This window comes from Ostrinia nubilalis, chromosome 30, assembly GCF_963855985.1.
Source record: "Ostrinia nubilalis chromosome 30, ilOstNubi1.1, whole genome shotgun sequence".
NCBI lineage: Eukaryota > Metazoa > Arthropoda > Insecta > Lepidoptera > Crambidae > Ostrinia > Ostrinia nubilalis.
In genome coordinates, this window is record NC_087117.1 from 1042620 (window position 1) to 1063881 (window position 21262).

At 40.2% G+C, this 21262-nt stretch overlaps 1 protein-coding gene and 1 long non-coding RNA gene across 2 annotated transcripts; one reads left to right on the forward strand and one right to left on the reverse strand.

The window, feature by feature from the left end:
* Nucleotides 1-9247: 9247 nt before the first annotated feature.
* Nucleotides 9248-15787, reverse strand: LOC135085887 (uncharacterized). Its single transcript, XM_063980672.1, has 9 exons — nucleotides 15701-15787; nucleotides 15286-15432; nucleotides 14603-14769; nucleotides 14105-14264; nucleotides 13388-13482; nucleotides 12027-12165; nucleotides 11523-11680; nucleotides 10319-10561; nucleotides 9248-9451 (listed from the first exon to the last, which is right to left on the reverse strand). The coding sequence occupies exons 2-9, from the start codon at nucleotides 15404-15406 to the stop codon at nucleotides 9248-9250; spliced, it is 1287 nt and encodes a 428-aa protein (XP_063836742.1). The 5' UTR covers nucleotides 15407-15432; nucleotides 15701-15787.
* A 418-nt stretch (nucleotides 15788-16205) lies between these two features.
* Nucleotides 16206-19828, forward strand: LOC135086137 (uncharacterized). Its single transcript, XR_010260309.1, has 3 exons — nucleotides 16206-16494; nucleotides 18439-18594; nucleotides 19745-19828. It is a non-coding gene; the product is annotated as an uncharacterized LOC135086137 (long non-coding RNA).
* Nucleotides 19829-21262: the final 1434 nt, after the last annotated feature.

Sequence of the window (21262 nt, forward strand, 5' to 3'; positions counted from 1 at the left end):
AATAAACCGCACCTTCCGCGAACTTTAAGGATTTTCTTCTGACACAATCATGGTGCCCCAACAATATTGGTGTTATTTGAAAGCCCAATAAATATCCTTAAAGAAAAACACATTTAATTTCATAATAAATGATTAACATATACCATAAATGTGACTTGAAAAAAGACCTCACTTTGGGCTCACCTCTGGGATCAATTACACCAAATTTTTATGGTTATAAAACCAAATAATGATCTCACGTGTCCTCTTTAACAGATGGATAGCGATTAATCCCAATTTAACAGTTTTATAGCCATAAAAGTTCGCTCAAACGTAACTACCTATTTTTTGAAGAAGTGACTCTGAATCCTTCTAAAGACACATTTTTGGGACAAAAACCTTTCCTTTAATTAAATGAAGACCATTGAACTAGGCTTTCAATTGGTACCAATGTTGGTGAGAAGTGGGGATGCATACGTTTGATAAGTGTTTGTCGAGCGAGGTGTGATTTATTTGATGCCGAGTGTAGTAAAAATTAAGTACATCTCATTTGGGTTAAAATAGAAAGACACGGGTCTTAACGCGACGTTTATTAATGAGTTACATTATGTTCTCACGGCTTGACGTTTCGACTGCTATGCTGCAGCCGTGGTCACAAGCCGAAACGTCAAGCCGTGAGTACATATGGGACTATTCCCACCTCTCGTTCCCACCGCTGCAACTCCTGTGTAGCCAGGATCTACAGCTCGACCGCCAATAACTTTTGTCCCGGGGGAAAGTTAAGCTGTCATTGGACCCGCAACGAAATTAATCAGAAGAACATAGGAGGAGATCGAAATTAAGGTTCGACTTCCCTCCATTGCAAAGCGGATGACAGGTGACAAACAAAGGTTTAGTAACCTTTAAGAAAAGATATGCACCACGGACAATAAATATCAATTAAGGGGACCTATCTCATTATGAGCAATGTACTTGTAGCTAGTATAAATGTATATTTAATACTCACAGCTAGCACACATGATGCTTAACAGCCTCTGCAAGGCTTCAGGGTTCTCATGGATTATTGCCAACTGCAATATCTTTTGTAGATTCATCTGTAAACAAATAATAATTCATCATTTTTGTAACCATCAAGTTTAGGTCATTTACGCCCGTATTCACAAACGATGCTTGCTTAAGTGAAGCAGCAAATCGAACGCACAACGTTGAATAGAGCTCTGTGATTGGTTCGTGTCACCCTGTGCGTCCACGCGCACTGTGAGACCTCATAGTAATGTTTGTGAATACGGACGTTAGTCTCCATTGCAGGAGCACGACCCTTTAGGGCTCTATCCCACAGCCATCCTGTTTTTGAGGGATCCAGTAATCCAGAATCCCGCAAAACTGGACTGTCTTGTGAACCCACAAGTGTGTTTGAATTTCGTCTCCAAATTCTAGCGGATCGGTTTTTTAAGGGACACTGCAAACGGGATGTTCGTGCAAACACGTATACTACTAAACAGGATACTGTAAAAAACAGTTCCTGAATAAAACGGGATATCTCCATGGGAAAAAGCCCCTTTACCTAGGGCAAAAAATAAAAAGACATCTTAAGAGCATTTGACGATTTGTAATTACTAATTCAACTATGACTGTTTTCACTACCTTACTTTAATTTTTAAGTGACCCCTATGGTAACAGTATGAATTTTATTTTCATAGGGGTCACTTAAAATTAGGTATTGATGGTGAAAACGGGCATTAGTCTATGCAAATAAAGATAGTTTTGATTTGGCCTACACTCTTCTTTTGTATCAAAAATCTATTTCAGTTTGTTTATATTCATCGCCTACTACAGTCAGCGTCCAATAGTTCGTGACACCCAAAGTGGTCAAAAAGTTGACTGTGTTGTCATCTTTTTGTCTCTCTAACCTTATTCCAATAGACGTGTTGACACCACCAATCAATTGACGTACTTTTTAACTGTCAAAACGAAACTCTCCCATAGATTTTGTATGGCACTACAAGCAAGTGGCGTCACTATTTTGTCAACTCAAACTACTTTTTTCAATTACAATCAATTCGTAATTTACAGGTAATGAGGGTTTTCGCGATTGAAAAATCCGCCAGATGGCAATACGTAGACGCGAGGTCCAAATGCTGCATGATTGGTTATTTTTGACATGACATTGACAGATTATGTCAAAATCCAAAAGCAGCATTTGGACCTCGCGTAAAATTTTTTTAAGACCAGAATGAAGTGTCTTTTTAGAAAAGATGTGATTTCGAATTTTTGGGGAATGGTGTCAAATTGTCTATTGTAACAAAGACGTGTTGTGAACTTTTTGGCTACTTTGGGTGTCAAGAACTATTTGATGAGCTTTGCTTAATTTTGTACTAGATGGGCAGTGTAAAATGTCGAAGGATTTATTATTTACCTTATAAGAAGTACCTTCATCAGGATTCGGTATATTCAAAGACAGCTTGTCCTTTAGTTGAGCTATTGTATTTTCATTTTCATTGTTTGTTATGTAGTTGTTGTTGCCATATTTACCTAGAAATAAAACAAATTATACAACATAATACAAAAAATAGGCGTCTATAGGCTTAGCGTCTAAAGCCCGGTCGCCGAGCACGTAGAATTTCGTCCAATGACCCCAAGCTACCCATCCTTATCGCTCGCGCGTAATTATGTTGCTGTCGCGCTCGCACACTCACTGCGGGCGCCCGTCGCACAGTCGCGACAGCAATATAATTACGCGCGAGCGATAAGGATGGGTAGCTAGGGGTCATTGGAAGAAATTCTATGTGCTCGGCGACCAGACTATAGCGTCAGTGCCTGAGGTATGGAAGCGTCATAGAAGGGGTGACATTGACATATTATGACGTGACAGAGCACACAAATCTGAAGCACATATTTATTTATTTTATTTTGTTTATTTAGGACAACCAACAAGACAGACACAAGTACAAGCAGAGGGGTTTACATGCATATTATATGGGGGCGTAGTGTGAGTTTACGTCAAACGCATTCGATGTCGTACGTAAAAAAGTGACATTAAATGTATGACGGGTTGTACAGCGCCCCTAGCGGAAGCTTTCAAGTTTTTAAATTCAAATTCAAATATTTTATTCAGTACATAGGCCCTTTCCAGGGCACATATACACGTCCCAAATATAGCTCGCCCTACCACCACTTCGGGACAACATGGGCTGGTGCTGAGAAGAAGTGGCGGAAGAAACTCAGTCACCTTTGTCAGCCTCTTTTTCATAAAATACAGTAATTTATAGTTTAAAATCCACGCACTCTTGTCATTAAAATAATAGTTAACTTTATAGTACCTATCCTTTTTTCATGAGGACTTTGTTAACCTGTACTTTGAATTTATGAATAGGTAGTTCTATAAGAGATTGTGGTATTTTATTAAACATTTTAACACTATTCCCCAAGAATGACCTACCTACTTTATGTAGTCTGAGATTTGGAACGGCAAGAACTAAAATATTCATAATTATATTTTTTAACGCGCTCGCTAGTGACGGATTTGTAAACTCACACTAAGCCCTCTAAAGTCTAGCTAACGTTTGACGTCAACAAAACACCCTCCCATACCTCAGGCACTGGCTGAATTATGCGGTAGACCTATAAATAGACTAATTATCTTTTTTTTCTATTTTATTGTAGCTGAAGTAATAAATTGAAGGGTAACTTACCAATGAATATAATGACGTTTCTGTGTAGTATCCTCGATTCCTTGTCTGCCGCGTGTTTGCGAGTTCGTAGTTTTTCTACCAAGTATAACAGCTGTGGAAAAATACATACATTCATTAAACTATCAAAACCAGTGAAGTAGCTAAAGCCCGGTCTGTGAACACGTAGAATTTTGTCCAATGACCCCAAGCTACCCATCCTTATCGCTCGCGCGTAATTATGTTGCTGTCGCGCTCGCACACTCACTGCGGGCGCGCGTCGCCCGTTGATTGTTTAGAATTTTTATTAATGAGGGTAAACGTATGCATAAATTTTGCGCCTTGCTGGACTATATTAACCAGTGGCGCTAACTGGTCAGCGAATTTTCTCATTAATACTCAGTTGGCGCCACTGTCAAAGGGAACAGGAACACTGGGAAGTGACGCCAACTTACTATTAGGAGTAAAGAAAATAAATACATTTTGTTCTACCGGTGGAACCTCAAAGTTAATTCCGAAATGAGAGACAAACTACCTATAGCAAAGATAAAAGTAATAGGTTAAAGTACACTATTTAAAAAAATACCTCAACTCTTAATTTTCAGCTCTAAGCTATAAAGTACAAAATCCATTGGAGTCGTTCATAATTTTCGTACTCACGTGGTCAAGTTTTTTGGCGTCTAAATCTGGATTGTCGTTGATGATATTCTCTAGTCTTTGGAGCGCTTGAGTCAGCACTTTGGGCTCGACATCGCTTCTTGTGAATAAAATCTGTAAATAAAATAAATAATAACAGCACTTTGGGCTCTACGTCGCTTCGCGTGAATAAAATCTGTAAGCAAATAAAAGAAATAAATAATGAAGAAGAGTGAAGTTCAATTTTCTCTTTTCTTTTTATGAGCTTAGTTCATAGTAATAATAAAAAAAATTATAATACGAAAGTAACTGACTGTCAAAAGATACTTAAGGCTTTGGGAAATTACATATTGTTACGATGGCAAAACTAGAAGCGAGGAAATTAATAAGAGATATTAACTTTTATTATGCTGTAATAAAAACGAAAATGGAGAGATAAATCCTACGAAATTGTGAATTTGTGATATACTAAGCGGGCAATAACTTGGGGTAAGGCTTCTTTACATGATCGCTTTTTTATTTCATCCGCCGGCGCTCCACCAGGAAGCTCAGTCCTAGATCGTCTTTTTGTCTACTATACTTTACTTTCTTTCCTCGGCGTGTGCTGTAGTGGTTCATAACGTACTCTTACACCAGAGTTCGCGGATTCGATTCCCGCGCGGTACAAATATTAATTTGTGTTTGTGTATAATGCCCAAGGATATTTATTCATTACTTTACTAACTGTAATAACTCGGTCTAAGGCTAATAATAAATAAGCAAACCTCAATAGCCGCCAGTGCGCTGTCGATCTCAACGTCTTCTGTAGGCGCGTGCACCAGCATGAAGCAAGCCTCGCACAGCGTCGCTTCATCTTGGCACTTGTCCACTCGGATCGACTGCGAACGTGTTAATGACAAGTCAGTTCAAATTGTGACCTTAACGCAGGGCAATAAAGTTGAAAATAATATGGTAACAGCATACAAGGTAGTGTCTCAACTCTGAGGCGGTCAGTATTCTTTGTATGAAACTCTATACTGCAACGCACACTTATCCGCATCGTAACGTAAACGCCTCGCGGTTGGCAGCACGCGAAAGGCGATGACAGCTCGAAAAAGGCGACACGGTGTTGATCCATCTGTACCTAGTTGATAAATCTGCTATGACCTTAATCTGGCGCCCCCTGTAATCCGACAAGTAGACATGTCGGATTACAGGGGGCGCCATATAGATACGTTGCTGATTGCATATAACTTGAAATACGAATATAATCTTGAATTTGTAATTTGCTGTATTACAAGGTATTATTAGACAATTCCTGGCAATAAGTGGTGACTGAGTTTGTTTCGGCGTTTCTTCTCAGCACTTGCCATATGTTTGTCTCGAAGCGCTGGTAGGGCCCAAAAGATAGGGAGACATGTAAAGTGCCCCATAAGGGCTACCTTTTATTTTTTTATTTTTTTTGACGTTCATAAGTGCCACTTGTGGTCTAAACTGAATAAATGATTTTGATTTGATTTTGATTTTTGATTTATTTTTCTTCGCAAAATTCCGAATTGACTGAGACCGATTGATTGACCGGACGGAAACTGAGTCATCATTATCATTTCAGCCACAGGACGTCCACTGCTAAACATAAGCTTCCCCCAATGATTTTCACATCGCCAGGTTGGTAGCGGCCTGTATCCAGCGCCTTCTTACTACCTTCATGAGGTCGTCGGTCCACCTTGTGGATAGAAGTGAGTAGGCGGAGCCTAACGCCTGTATTCACAAACGGTGCTTGCTTTAAATCAGAAAATCGAACTCACAGCGTTGAATAGAACTCTGTGATTGGTTCGTGTGTCACCCTGTACGTCCACGCGCACTGTGAGACCTCATAGTAATGTTTGTGAATACGAATGTCAATCAATTAACAAAAAAACATAATCTCACCTTACAAATCTCTTCCAAACCGCCTCCCAAATGGTTCCCAGCGACCGTGGCTACACTGAGCACCGAACTATGGACCGGCAGCCGCGGTAACAGGCCCAGTAAGCGACCGCAAGACAACTGGGGGGCTACTCCAAAACGCTATTTACGTAGTGCCAGGTCTGCTGTCACCGTCGCTCATACCGGCATCTCGCTTTGCGTGAGAGGGATGGCAACATTCGAAACTTCGGATAACGTTTTTCAGAGTAGCCCCTCTGGTGTCTTTGTGTAGTGTGACACGCAACTACAGTCATCGCCAAATAGATGGCGCTGACACCTACCCTACAAACCTGCATCGCGGTGTCGAAGTTTTTTACCCTGCCTGGTATAAGTAGAAAACCAAGATGGTAACAAATGGACGGAAGGAAGCGATTCCACCTTCGCTGCCTTATTTGTGGTATCCTCAAATCGCATGAGTGTGTATGACAAAAAAGCCGCGGACCATCTTACTTTAACTTTGACAAATGTCAAAAATCTGTCAAATTCCATTCCAAGTGCAACGGCAGGCCATAAGTTGGGTACGCTGCATCCAGCGCCTTCCTGATACCTTCATGGGGTCGTCCGTCCACCTTGTGGGCGGACAGAGTAAAATTGAGTAGGCGGGAGGCCTACGAGTAAGGCTGACAGCCGTATTCAGAAACATTACTATGAGATCTCAAAGTGCGCGTGGACGCACAGGGTCCGAATACCTATTCATAGACAATATTTGAGTGGCGGAGTGACATACACGAACCAATCATAGAGCTGTGCGTTAAACTTCGCATAGCGTTGCTGCTTCACTTAGGCAAGCATCGTTTGTGAAAGTGTCAGCTACAAATAATAAAAAACATAATCTCACCTTACAAATCTCTTAAAAACCACCTCCCAAATGTTCCCAGCGGCCGTTCCCAGAACTTGCATCATTGAATAAAGCTCTGTGATTGGTTCGTGTGTCACCCTGTACGTCCACGCGCACTGTGAGACCTCATAGTAATGTTTGTGAATAAGGGCGGTGTATGACCGAGTTACAAACAACAATACAAAACTCTCACCTTACAAATCTCTTCCAGACCGCCTCCCAAATGGTTGCCAGCAGCCGTGGCCACACTAAGCACCGAACTGTGGACCGGCAGCCGCGGTAACAGTGCTAGTAAGCGACCGCAAGACAGCTCGGTGTAGTCCTCACAAGGGTGGATGGTTAGGACGTGGTAGGTTAGGGTTAGGAGGGAGCTTAGTTTGTCTGGGAGTTGCTGTAACAATCAAAATGATGGATAGATAAAAGAATTATTTGCAAAACACATTGACACACAATAAGCAAAAAGTTTAAAAGAGTGACAAATAGAAAAATAGTGACATTACAAGCAATAAAAAAAGAAAATCCTGTGCTATGGTGTAAGTGTGCCGCAGCGATGTAAAAAAGCAGAGAGCTCAGTGTAAACAGTTCTAAAAAGGAGCAGAATACAACAAAGATGGTTCAATAATCTTTAATTAAATTAAATTAATTTGTGTTGACCAAATGAATCAATTTTCCGTGGATTTCGTAAGAGGAAGGGGCTTCGCAAGATAAGGACATCGCGATACCCAAAGCAGTCAGAAAATGAAATGGCAAGAATCCAATAAAAAAGAACATTACACATACCTCCAAATCTTCCTCTATCACGGCTTCCATAACCACGAACAAATACTCCATTATATCTTCAAATACCAGCCTGGATTTCGTCAAAACGACGGAGTCTGTGCCATTCTTAGAGTCAAATATCTCCTTCCATAGAGGCAAGAACTTGTCTATGGATTCCTCTATGGGTTGTGACGTCGATTCGTTTATTAGAAGTGATACTGCCGTCTGAAAAAAGGACATAAATAAGTTAGGAGTTAATACATTTTTATTGGACTAAAGATGGAACGGTCGTTGTGGAAATCCTTGGGGGAGGTCTTTGTCCAGCATTGGACATCCTGTGGCTGAGAAGTCGCTGGCAAAAGCTAGTAGAATAAAAGCTAGTTTAACTTTCTCCAGAATAAACTTGACAATTGGTTGGGTTGTTGGCGGTCAAGCTGTAGATCCTGGCTACACAGGAGTTGCAGCGGTGGGAACGAGAGGTGGGAATAGTCCCCTAGTAGATTATACGTCACTTTGGTTCTCCTGTGGGTCTCCTTATTTCTGATTCGATCACACAGGGAAACTTCGAGCATAGCCCATCGCCGTTTGTGTGACCTTAAGCCTTCTTATGAGGCCCATCATAGTAAGCGACCACGTCTCAGATCCGTATACCATCACTGGCAACACACACTGGTCAAAGACTTTTGTCTTGAGACACTGCGGTATTTCTATTATATCTATAGACTATTATATCTACATATAGTTTAGTTGTAATCGTTTTATTTAATTCGTAAGGCCACCGAGGCCTCTTTGGCTTCTAACTTTTCGAATAATGATGATATAGACTCACCACCATGTCCACCATCTGTTCCTTATTGACTGCGGTTGCTATGGCAGCGTATACGGACCGCAGAGCCGCCGAGGCCTGTGAGGCCCACAGCTGTAGTCTTAGCCGAGGGTTCTTGGCCATTAGGCACCGACTGAGTAAATCGGCAGACCTAGTAAATTACACTTACAGTCCTAACATCCTCGTGAGCGTTCAGCAGTCCATGCACGGATATATCTCTTCTCTTGGACGAGGGTATGTTGTGGTGAAACATTGATATATTATGACGTGATAGACCATATGTTGACCATTATGACGTGATAGTTTGTCTCGAAGCGCTGGTAGGGCCCAAAAGATAAGGAGACATGTAAAGTGCCCCATAAGGGCTACCTTTTCTTTTTTTATTATTTTCTATTGACGTTCATAAGTGCCACTTGTGGTCCAAACTGAATAAATATTTTTGATTTTGATTTTGATCATATAAAGCTTAACTTCGAAATCCTCCTATGTTGTTCTGATTAATTTTGTTGCGAGTCCAATGACAGTTTAACTTTCCCCCGGGACAAACTTGACCTTCGCTGGTTGGGTTATTGGCGGTCAAGCTGTAGATCCTGGCTACACAGGAGTTGCAGCGGTGGGAACGAGAGGTAGGAATAGTGCCGTAGTTATACGTACAGTCCTAACATCCTCGTGAGCGTTCAGCAGTCCATGCACGGATATATCTCGCCTCTTAGACGAGGGTATGTTGTGGTGGAACAGCAGACAAGTCTGGAGGAGCTTGTCGCTGCCGGGAGCTGATGAATCTAGGCACCAGTGGATCTGAAAGAAAGAAACATTTAATACATATTGTCACAGTCAAATTTATTTATTAGCAAAGTTTAAGCACAATAATCTCCGTGGTTGAGGATTCCGGGTGAAGCTCGCTTCCACCTTCGGCCTGATCGTCACTTACCATCAGGTAAGATACAGGCCAAAAGCTTCCTCGTTGTGAATAAAAAAATATCTAAAGATTAATTTTTAAACGTTTACAATTAAGCGTTCAGTTATAGGTACAGTCAGCGTCATATAGTTCGTGACACCCAAAGTAGCCAAAAGTTCGAAACACGTCTTTGTTACAATTGGAATAAAGTTGTGTTGTCAACTTTTTGGCCACTTTGGGTGTCACAAACTATTTCTGTTTTACATTACCAGCACGCAAAATTTCTTATTATCACAATAAGAGTCAATTCACGTGCCATTGTATTGGTGAGTCTTAAAAAAATATGACGCGCATCAGTCGCATTCCATCTTACTAGCGCCAAAAATGTACTAGTCACAGCACTAACTCACATCAACCTTGTCTAAAGCCCGGTCTGTGAGCACGTAGAATTTTGTCCAATGACCCCAAGCTACCCATCCTTATCGCTCGCGCGTAATTATATTTCTGTCGCGACTGTGCGACGGGCGCCCGCAGTGAGTGTGGGAGCGCGATAGCAACATAATTACGCGCGAGCGATAAGGATGGGTAGCTTGGGGTCATTGGACAAAATTCTACGTGCTCACGGACCGGGCTTTAGTCACAGCACTAACTCACATCAGCCTTGTCTACTAGATTATACTAGATTTTGTGTAGTTTGATGTCTTCTGTACATACAATAAGGTACTAAACACAGCACCTTCTTTTAAATAGTCGGGTAAAACACTCACCGCATCAGCCTTGTCTATGGACACGCCCCCTCGCTTCACTTCATACGCCAACGCGCAGCAGTCGCATTCAGAAGCCGCACTGTCACCACTAGTCCCAGCTGTGACGTCACTAATAGTCCCAGCTATGACGTCATTACTAGTCTCATTAGTCATAGAACAGTACTTTAGTATACGAAGAGCGATGTATTTAGTTCGGATCTGCACTGATTGCACGCGTGGGTAGACTTCGGATGATAAAATTTTCTGGAAAGAAATATTTGTTGGTTATAGGCAAAGTAAATACAAATGAGTAGGTCATCTTCATAGAAACGCCCGAGCGCGGTTTGTATGTGAGCGCGCCAATACGTATGCGGCGCGCACGCACACACTGACAAAATTTAGCGGTGAGTTGTCCCGAATTTTGTCAGTGTGTGCGTGCGCGCCGCATACGTATTGGCGCGCTCACATACAAACCGCGCTCGGGCGTTTCTATGAAGATGACCTACTCATTTGTATTTACTTTGGCTTAACTCAGTCAGTGCCTGAGGTATGGGAGCGGCACGGGAGGGTGTTTTTGTGACGTCAAATGTCGGCGAGACAGATTTAAATGCTCTGTTATATTACGTCACAATATGTCCTTTGGCGCTCCCATACCTCAGGCACTGAGTTAAGCGCTAAACCTATACATAGTTTAGCAATAATATTTTTATTCCGCAAGGATACTGGAGCCTGTGAGGCCCACAGCTGTAGCCTAAGATACGTCTCTTTAGCCAATAACTCTTTGAATAATGATAATAGACTCACCATCATCTGTTCTCTAGTAACTGTGGTTGCTATAGCAGCGTATACGGGCCGCAAAGCTACCGAGGCCTGTGAGGCCCACAACTGTAGTCTAAGACAAGCCTCTTTAGCCAATAACTTTTTGAATACTGATAAACACTTACCATCATCTGTTCTCTAGTGACTGCTGTTGCTATAGCAGCGTATATTGACCGCAAAGCCGCTGAGGCCTGTGAGGCCCACAACTGTAGTCTTAGCCGAGTCTCTTTAGCCAATAACTCTTTGAATAATGATAAAGACTTACCATCATCTGTTCCTTAGTAACTGCGGTTGCTATAGCAGCGTATACGGACCGCAAAGCCACCGAGGCCTGTGAGGCCCACAACTGTAGTCTAAGACAAGTCTCTTTAGCCAATAACTCTTTAAATAATAAAAATATACTCACCATCATCTGTTCCCTAGTGACTGCGGTGGCAATAGCAGCATATACAGCCCGTAAGGCCGCCGAGGCCTGTGAGGCCCACAGCTGTAGTCTTAGCCGAGGGTCTTTGGCCAGTAGCTCCTTGAATAGGTCGGCGTGATGCTCCAATATTGAATGGCACACTGGGGAGAGAGACGAAGACGACGTTATAAATCTAGCTTTACAAAGTGAAAATAAATATTAAGTGAAGATGGATGTACTGATTTTCAGTGTTAGAGTTAAATTACATACTAAAATTGTAAAATATTTCAAGAGAAAATGTTATATGAAAATAACTAATTCCTCATTTTGCTAAAATGTAGCAAGTATAATAATTTATCAAGGGCACATGATTGAAAAAGAAATGACTGAAAAAATATTAAGCTTTTTTAAAAACAGGTAAGAGAAGTTTAGACTTGAAACTTTTTCACATAACAAAAATAAATCAAATACATAATTATCGTCATATTACAAAACATTTGTACCCACCCTCTTCACATTTGCTCTTGAAAATGTATTCTTTAGAGATCCTTTCATAGAGATCTCTAAACTCTATGATGGGCAGGTCCACCCCAAAGTGTTTGAAGAGGCCTAACAGGCCTTGCAGCACTGAGTTTATTACTGTATCCTGTAATAAAATTACGTATATCGTTAAAGTCAAAAATACCTTTATTTGTATAGACTTAAGGCTGGGTTGCACCATTATACACCACTACATTTTTATCACCGAAAAAATTTTAACAGGTTATGTAGAAATGTGTGAAAAATTACTAAAAAAAAAATTTTTTTTCATTAAGTTGATTTTTTTATTTTCTTTAGTCCGTATTTTACGCGTCACAGCTGGGGCACTCCGCATAGCCGTACGTTCGCACATTGCCCCGATCTGTCTGTCTCGCTCACGCCTCGACCATGCTTCTAGTGTTATTATTACTTACTTAGCTAACCTAGACCATTTTAATGCAACATTTCAAGTAACTTTGAGTTCTAATAAGTGTTACATTATCTTACGTAAATAGTGCTAGCGACGCGTGTGTCCATAAATTACCAATTTTGGGATGAAATTTTGAGTAACTTTATTTAACTTTTTTTTTGCATAAATAGGATCAGTATCAATAACTCATTACCCAGATTTTTTTTTCGGTGATAAAAATGTAGTGGTGTATAACTTTAAATTTAACAAGCGTCAAAATTCTGTCAAATTCCAAAATTCCAAATTCCAAACACAAAAATTACCGGTTGTGGTTAAAGTGACAGTTAAAGTCAGGTGGTGCGACTCAGCATAAGACCGTAGCGTAGACTAAAGACTGTTAAGGATTTGCCACACTGCATACGTTCTGTGGTCTGTCAGGTCAAAGTGAACGCAGCCCACATCATGTATGAACAAACTTGTCGGTCTCTATACATTTTGTATTGATGCGATCTGACCGTTTGGGCACGATCAAAGAACTCAAACTGACAGTTGCAGGTTGCGTTCATATGACATGACTGTAGACCGCAGAACGCAGTGACAAACGCTTTAGTGGGCCGATAGTTTGGTCGGCTTCCAAGGGACCTAAAATAACAAATTAATCGATTATTTATCAACTAGCTTTCCGCCCGCGGCTTCGCTCGCGTGGAATTTTGTCTGTCACAGAAAAACTTTATCGCGCGCGTCCCTGTTTCAAAAACCGGAATAAAAACTATCCTATGTCCTTTCCCGGGACTCAAACTATCTCTATGCCATATTTCATCAAAATCGGTTCAGTGGTTTAGGCGTGAAAGAGAGACAGACAGACAGAGTTACTTTCGCATTTATAATATTAGTAAGTATAGAGTATAGATTCGGTCGATATGATAATGATGTAACGTACCGTGTTCTTGTTGGACTCCAGTAAGTTTAGGTATATCCTCCATATCCTCGTTGCTGACTCCGTCACCAGCTCAGGGTGGAATTCTGCTATTACACCTGTAATTAACATACTAAGTTATACTGTATGCAGTTAGCATCCTCCTACAGAAATCTTAACATTATAGAGGAAACGGGACTATTCCCACCTCTCGTTCCCACCGCTGCAACTCCTGTGTAGCCAGGATCTACAGCTTGACCGCCAATAACTCAACCAGTGAAAGTCAAGTTTGTTCCGGGGGAAAGATAAACTGTCATTGGGAAATCACTTAGCTAAAGTATGGATGCCTTATGCCCGTTTTCACCACCAATCCCTAATTTTTAAGTGACCCCCAAATTATACAGGGTGTTAGGTAAATGGGTATATGAGCCGACACTAGCCCATGTTAACATAGGCATATAAATGGTATGGTGAAGTCAGAAATTTGACATCATGATTTAATTTTTTTTAATTTTCATACAAAATAAATTTTACAAAATCCGATTTGTATGAAAATTAAAATAGTTAAAATGAAGATATCAATTTTCTGACTTCACCATACCATTTATATGGCCATGTTAACATGGGCTAGTGTCGGCTCATATACCCATTTACCTAACACCCTGTATATACAAAATTCCTGTTATGTTTTACCATTGGGGTCGCTTAAAAGGATTGATGGTGAAAACAGGCATTACGTACCCACAAGCACAGCCAGCTGTGTCTTGCTAGTGCTCGAGTCTTGCAGTTCTGTGATAAGTAGTTGCGCGTCACGCGCTCCCTCCGCCGATTGACGTGCAACGCGCGCCAAGCACGACAGCGCGTCCTTGCGGATGTTTGGCGTGTAGGAGAGAAGACAGAGCTGTAACACAAGGAGACACAAGTGTAACATAAGGAGAATGAGATCTAACACAAAGAGACACAGTGGACACAAGTGTAACACAAAGAAACACAAGTTTAACACAACAAGACACAACTGTAACACAGCAAGATACAGCTGAAACACAAGGAGACATAAGTGTAACACAAGAGAGACACAGCTGTAACACAAGTTGACACAGCTGTAACATAAGGAGACACGGCTGTAACACAAGGACACAACATGCACTGCACGGAATGGCGCCAGTGTGAATTATGTGATTTATAATTATGCATTTGAGTATTTTATTTCAAATACATTATTTGAACCTGTACACTTACCGTGACAATGTTTTCAAACAGATGCTCTGGCTGACACTTGTCAACAATTTCACCAATTAGCTTGAAGGCATCGCTTATAGGCTTGCTCCAAGCTGCATCGTTACGTTTAGCAGATATGGTATCGAACAGCGAAACTGGCTTGAAGAATAGTGTGCTGGTCACCCAATCTGAAAACAAAATATTTATTTTACAGATATTTATACAAATTGTATAGCCCAATTATTAATTATTATTCTGTCTAATGGTGCAAATTTGAAGCACACTGGTTTTGCCAATGTCGAGTGTTTAGAGAGACACGGTGGACAGTGGAATTAGAAGGTTGTCCGGTGATAAAATTATTAAAAAAATAGAATTTAACAGCAAAAATGTCTTGTTGGATGTTTGGTTGACTGTATTCCAAGTGTTCAATGTTCATCCATCCTTAACCTTTAACCACCTACCTCTTATTTCAGTCACATGATTACATACCTGGAGTCTCTCAGACTTAGTTGTCAAAAGGTAAATTAAGTTAAAAAAATGAATTCTTTTTAACAACAACTATTTAAAAAAATATATAAAACAGTAAAAACTAAATCTCTTACAGCAATGCAACTAATTACAACAAGAAATAAATTTGCGGAGTCTGAGAGACTCCCGAGTGGTTAAGGGTCAAATAAACTATTTAAAAATATATTGGTACCAACCCAATTCAAACGGAGCCAGGTCTTCTTTCAACGCGACCTCTGCAGTCTTCAGCACTTTGATGAAGAGCTTGACGTCCGGATTCTTCGGATACCCGTCTACTAGTCGTTCCCACTCCTCCATATTTTGGAACTACGGAGCGCCTATTTCTAAAGGACAAAACTGTGAATTAAAAAAAATAACATTGAGACCAGTAATATACAAACTACAAATACCTACCTACATACTTTTTAAATTGTCTAATGTAACAAAAAGTAATCTTTTAATTTACCTACCCGCATAATAATATCAATAAGTGCTGGATAACTTAATTACTCTGTAATACAAGTAATTTTAATGCTAAGAACAAGTTGAAACTTGTGTTAGAAGTTTAAAATATTTTCATGTTAGTTGAAACATGTTTCCATAACTACTCACATGGGTAATAATGTTTTAAAATCAACACTTTTTATGGACCACAAATACAAGTGAAAACTTAGCGCAGAAACAATAGTAAATTCAAATTATTTTGCACAAACAAACAAAACACCGGTCATCTGCAATCACAAATTTGACAGTTGCATTTTTTTATATGAAAGTTACAGATTTGGACAAGTCGTCCATAAATGTACAGCCCCTAGTTTATAAATTGAAAATGATTTTCATTATTATTTGCTTATTCAAAATTATAGTAATGGTGATTTTTAGCTTGTGCGTACATACAACAAGAAACAAAGAAAAAACACGGTGGGAAATGAAGATTACGATAAGTAACATCTCCAAGGCCATAAAGATTTCAAAACGTAACATGCGTTGAACGACACGACGGACACGTATAATGCTACCGAATTTAAAAGTAGCACCATTCATTCATTTCTGTAGCAACGCAATGATCAATACATTTTGTTAACTCATTGTCGCTGTCAGTCAACGCTGTCAATGAAATGTCAATTCGTCAGAAATAATTCGTCATTCATTTACAAAATTTAATCGAAATTAGATTATTTAAAATTGTGACTAGATAATAAATTATCCAAGCTGGCATCAAGAAGGATACTTTTCGTGGGCATCCACAGCTTTTCTCCGACGTTGTCGTATCGCGCTCCATTTAATAGGTTAGGATTTATGTTTCAAGTTTGAAAAAGTATAACTTTTTAAATCTTTTGTGTGCTTTTAGTACTTTAGTGCGTTCTGTGCTCGTAGACTATTCACCCTAGTGTTTAAAATTTGAGGTAAGGCCAACCCTTTCCTATTTCTATTCCTACAACTGCAGTAATAACATCTAACATTTACAATATTCTATGTTCTCTTTAATTTTGAGAATAAACTCACTTAATTTCCTTTGTTAAATTCACGCAAGTTATTATAGGGTCTAAGGCAAATATAAACCAAAAAACAGTTGTGTTTGTGTTGTGTTAACATTGTAAAATAGTTAAGTTAACTTTAACCAAACATGTTTGTGGCTCACTTCAGTTATGTGCTGATACATCATATTCAAGATTCACTTTGACAGTTGCATGCATTTGATTTTGGTTCAGTCACCATCTTCTATTCCAAATCAATACACTATCAGTGTTCACCTGTTGAGAGCCATTATCAATAAAAAGGTAAACATTTTTATTTCATTGTTTTTGTCTCTGTACCAAATTAAAAAGCTTTTTTGTCCTTTTAAATTAAGTTTGAAAGCTCTTATGTCCCTCTAAATGAAAGCTTTAGTGGTTTTCAGTAAGTAAACCATTAATTTTCTATCAAGTATTGATTTTTCCATCAAAGTGATGAAATATGGTTCTAATTTTAACTGCGTTGCTTCTAGTTCCAAGGTTGAACGCTTTTGAATACACTTAATATTATTCCTGAAAGACCATATGGGTTTCAGTTAATTAAAGAAATAGGATTTTAGTAAGTTACATTATAATCAGGAATTATTCATTTATTAATTTGAGTCGAAAGATAAAAATAAACATACCTACACTTGAATTAAGAATCTTCTTCTTTTTTTGAAGTCAGTTAATAACATCACAGGTCTTTTGAAGACTTGTGCTTCAAAGATTTAAAAATAAGAAACTCAAGATAATAATATAATTTCACTTGTATCATTTCTTTAGCATTGCAATATTCAATTTAGTACTTCAAACGCCCGTTGTCCCCAGCCTCAACTGTTGTTGGCACTCCAATATGACTTCACCGCAGTGCCTGTACTAAAATCATGTGTTGTTTCATTTCTTTAGCAACGCAATATTAAATTTAATAGTTCAAACGCCTGTTGTCTCCAGTTTAAACCGTCGTTGGCACTCCAACATTACGTCACTGAGCCAAACGAGTCAAACAAAACGATTTTCGGTTTACAATGTCTTATTTCTTACTAGATATGCCCGCGACTTCGTACGCGTGTAAACAGTTTGAATAATATTTCCCGTGTTTACAGCCTAAGCCTTCCTCTATAAATGGGCTATCCAACACAAAAACAATTTTTCTAATCAGACCAGTAGTTCTTGAGTTTAGCGCGTCTAAATAAACAAACTCTTCAGCTTTATAATAATAAGAACACATTGTCAGTCCCTTGCTCAAACGCCCTCTGTCCCCAGCCTAAACCGTCGTTTAGGCTGGGGACAGAGGGCGTTTTACTGTCTAATGCTTTGGAATAATCCAAAATAATTCCAAAGCATTTGACAGTGCCCATCATAAAAGGATTATAACGAAACAATGAGCTGTATTAGGGTGGCGGCGCCGTACCGTATTGATGGGTCCAGGCCCTAAATTGGTAATTAGAGCCGTGAAGAATCGTTCGTTCGTTCGTTTCAGCCGAAAGACGTCCACAACTCCACACTGCTGGACAAAGGCCTCCCCCAAGGATTTCCACAAAGACCGGTCCTGCGCCGCTCGCATCCAGGCACCTCCCGCGACCTTCACCAGATCGTCGGTCTACCTAGTGGAAGGCCTGCCCACGCTACGTCTTCCGGCTCGTGGTCGCCACTCGAGAAATTTCCTGCCCCAGCGGCCATCAGCTCTACGAGTTATGTGCCCCGCCCACTGCCACTTGATTTGAGCGATTCTGCGGGCTATGTCAGTCACTCTGGTTCTCCTACAGATCTCCTCACGGACCGTGAAGATTGAGTTCGGATTATCGATGTTTGATTAATCCAGATTCTACTGTACTACAAACCCGTTGTCCCCAGCCTCAACCGCCGTTGGCACTCCAACATGACGTCACCGCAGTGCTCGCCGCGGCACCCGCCGGGGCGGAGCGAACCTCGCCCCCCGCCCGCCGCGCCCGCGATCCTGAAGAGATACGACGATATCGTCAAGTCGCAGGAGGATAAGCGGGAATACAGGTACGTCATTGGTAATATTGAAAGTTTCATAACATAGGCCAGAGATGACGAACCAATGGCACGCGTGCCATTGGTGGCACGCGCCACAATATTTAGGACACTCCACCAATGACCCCAAAATTCACTAGTCTATGAAATAAAATAGCAAATAATTGTTTTGAACCCTCCCTCATCTATTGTATTGTGCCACATCAGTTGGCGCCATTGTAGAGTAAGGTGCTATAATGCTGTCATTCGCCAGTGGAGCCAATTGTACGATGGTCCCTCATTGATATCATTTTAAGTGGCACGTCTACGACTACATCAAAATTGTTTTTGAAAAGTGGCACGTTGCTACATAAAGGTTCGCCATCCCTGACATAGGCCAACTGGGCGATGTGGAAATCATTGGGAGGCTCCTAGGCAGCAGGCTCATTTATTTTTGCAAGTAGGCTTTTAAAAAGCACCTACACGTCCCAGTATTAACCCTACCACTGCTTCAGGACAATAAATGGGCCAGTGCTGAGAAGAAGCAGCGCAAGAAACTCAGTCACTAGGTTGATGAACTAGGCCTAGTAGCATTTGTAAAACCAGTGAATGTTCTCGATTTAAACGGACCACACTTCGAACATGATGTTCTTGTTACTATAATCTGATTTTAAAAACTAGCCGTTTGGTTGTAGGTCCGTTTCTACAAAGATTGTTCATCATTATCAGATCAAATCAGTATTTTAGATATCCTCCATGCATATACCCTGAAGAAGAAACAAAAGGTAGGTACCCGTATGTATTTAGGAGCATATAATTTTCAGAGAACGAAACCTGATGGGTTTCAACAGGTTTCCACTCATGAAGAATACTATAAATACATTAATCAACGCACTATCTATAAAGTTATTGCTCATATAGTATGTACACTATCTATAGTGGAACCCGATCGCGTGGCAGGTCACCTATGCGCTGGACCGACCAAGTGAAATCGGCAGTGGGAGACGGCGTGTGTGACTGCACCAGACAGTCTGCCAATAGAGAGAGATAGCGGGAGATTGTGCGGAGAGTCTCGCCTCTACAACCGATGTGAACAACGCCTCAACGTGATCACGACTGCTCTGCCAAGAGCGTAACGAATAAGATCTATAGTTGACTTGTAATATGAATGTTCTTTCTCCAGAGGCCTGGTGCTGTCAAACCACCTCAAAGTCCTGCTGGTCAGCGACCCGACCACAGACAAGTCGGCTGCGGCCCTGGACGTCAACGTTGGTGAGTCATCATCATCATTAATGTAGTCAGCGTCAAATAGCTCGTGACACCCAAAGTAGCCAAAAAGTTCGCAACACGTCTTTGTTACAATAGGCTAGATGACAAAATTTCAATTATTTGTCCGTCAGACAGATAATTAGAAAATATTAGATACATATTTTTTATTTTCTTTCATAATTAAATAATAACAGTGCTACATCGAGTTGAAATGGCGCGATACGTCACGCTTGAGTAAAATTTTTACTTTTAGACCACACATGACGCGACCAGTTTGAAACCGGTTTGAAATGGTTGCGTCATGTGTGGTCTCTCAACGGACGCTATGGCAGAAACTTAGATGCAACTCAAAAGTAACTAGCAGTTGCAGTTTCGTTGCAGTTGCGTTTCACCGTGTGTTCTGGGCCTTAGTGTTATACCAGAATTGATCAAAATTGACTCCTTGAATGAAAGAGTTACCTACTTTCGCATTTATAAGTTCCATGGATCACTTAATTAAACGAATAGATGGACAAAAACACTGTTCATTATATAAAACGATTGTTTTTTGAGGTTATCTCCTCAGACATGAATACACTACTTGAATATACTGACAATGTTAAAAATTCCCGGAATAATATGACAATTTTAGTTGATAAAACTCATAAAACTCATTTATTTCTGTAAGTAGGCTTTAAAAAAGCACTTTTACACGTCCCAGTATTAACCCTACCACTGCTTCAGGACAATAAATGGGCCAGTGCTGAGAAGAAGCAGCGGCAGCGCAAGAAACTCAGACACTATTGTCAGCCTCTTTTTCAAAGGTTTACAGGTTTTTAAAATACATAGTTATAAATATTTATGCGAGCTAGGCAGTTACGCATCCCAAACATTTTTATCTTTTAAATAATCATCGACTTTATAGTAGCCCTTTTTCATTAAGGTACTTTTAATATGTGCTTTGAATTTATGAATGGGTAGTTCTACAACAGTTTGTGGTAATTTATTAAATAATTTAATACATTTCCCCATAAATGAATTCCCAATCTTATGCAGTCTGAAATTTGGAACGGCAAGTTTATTTTTGTTTCTTGTATTAAAGTTATGCAAATCGCTCTTTTTCGTGAATTGCTCTATATTTTTGCGAACATATAAAAGGTTTTCATAAATGAACTGTGAAGCTACTGTCAGTATGTTAATTTCCTTAAAAAATTCTTTCAAGGAAAATCGGGGTCCAAGGTTATAAATGGCCCGCACTGCTCTCTTCTGCAGAACAAACACAGTTTCAATGTCCGCGGCTGAGCCCCACAACAATATGCCATATGACATTATACTGTGAAAATAGCTAAAATATACTAGCCTTGCCGTTTCAATGTCAGTTAATTGCCTTATCTTTCTCACTGCAAAAGCAGCCGAACTGAGCCTTTTTGACAAAGTTTCAATATGAGGACCC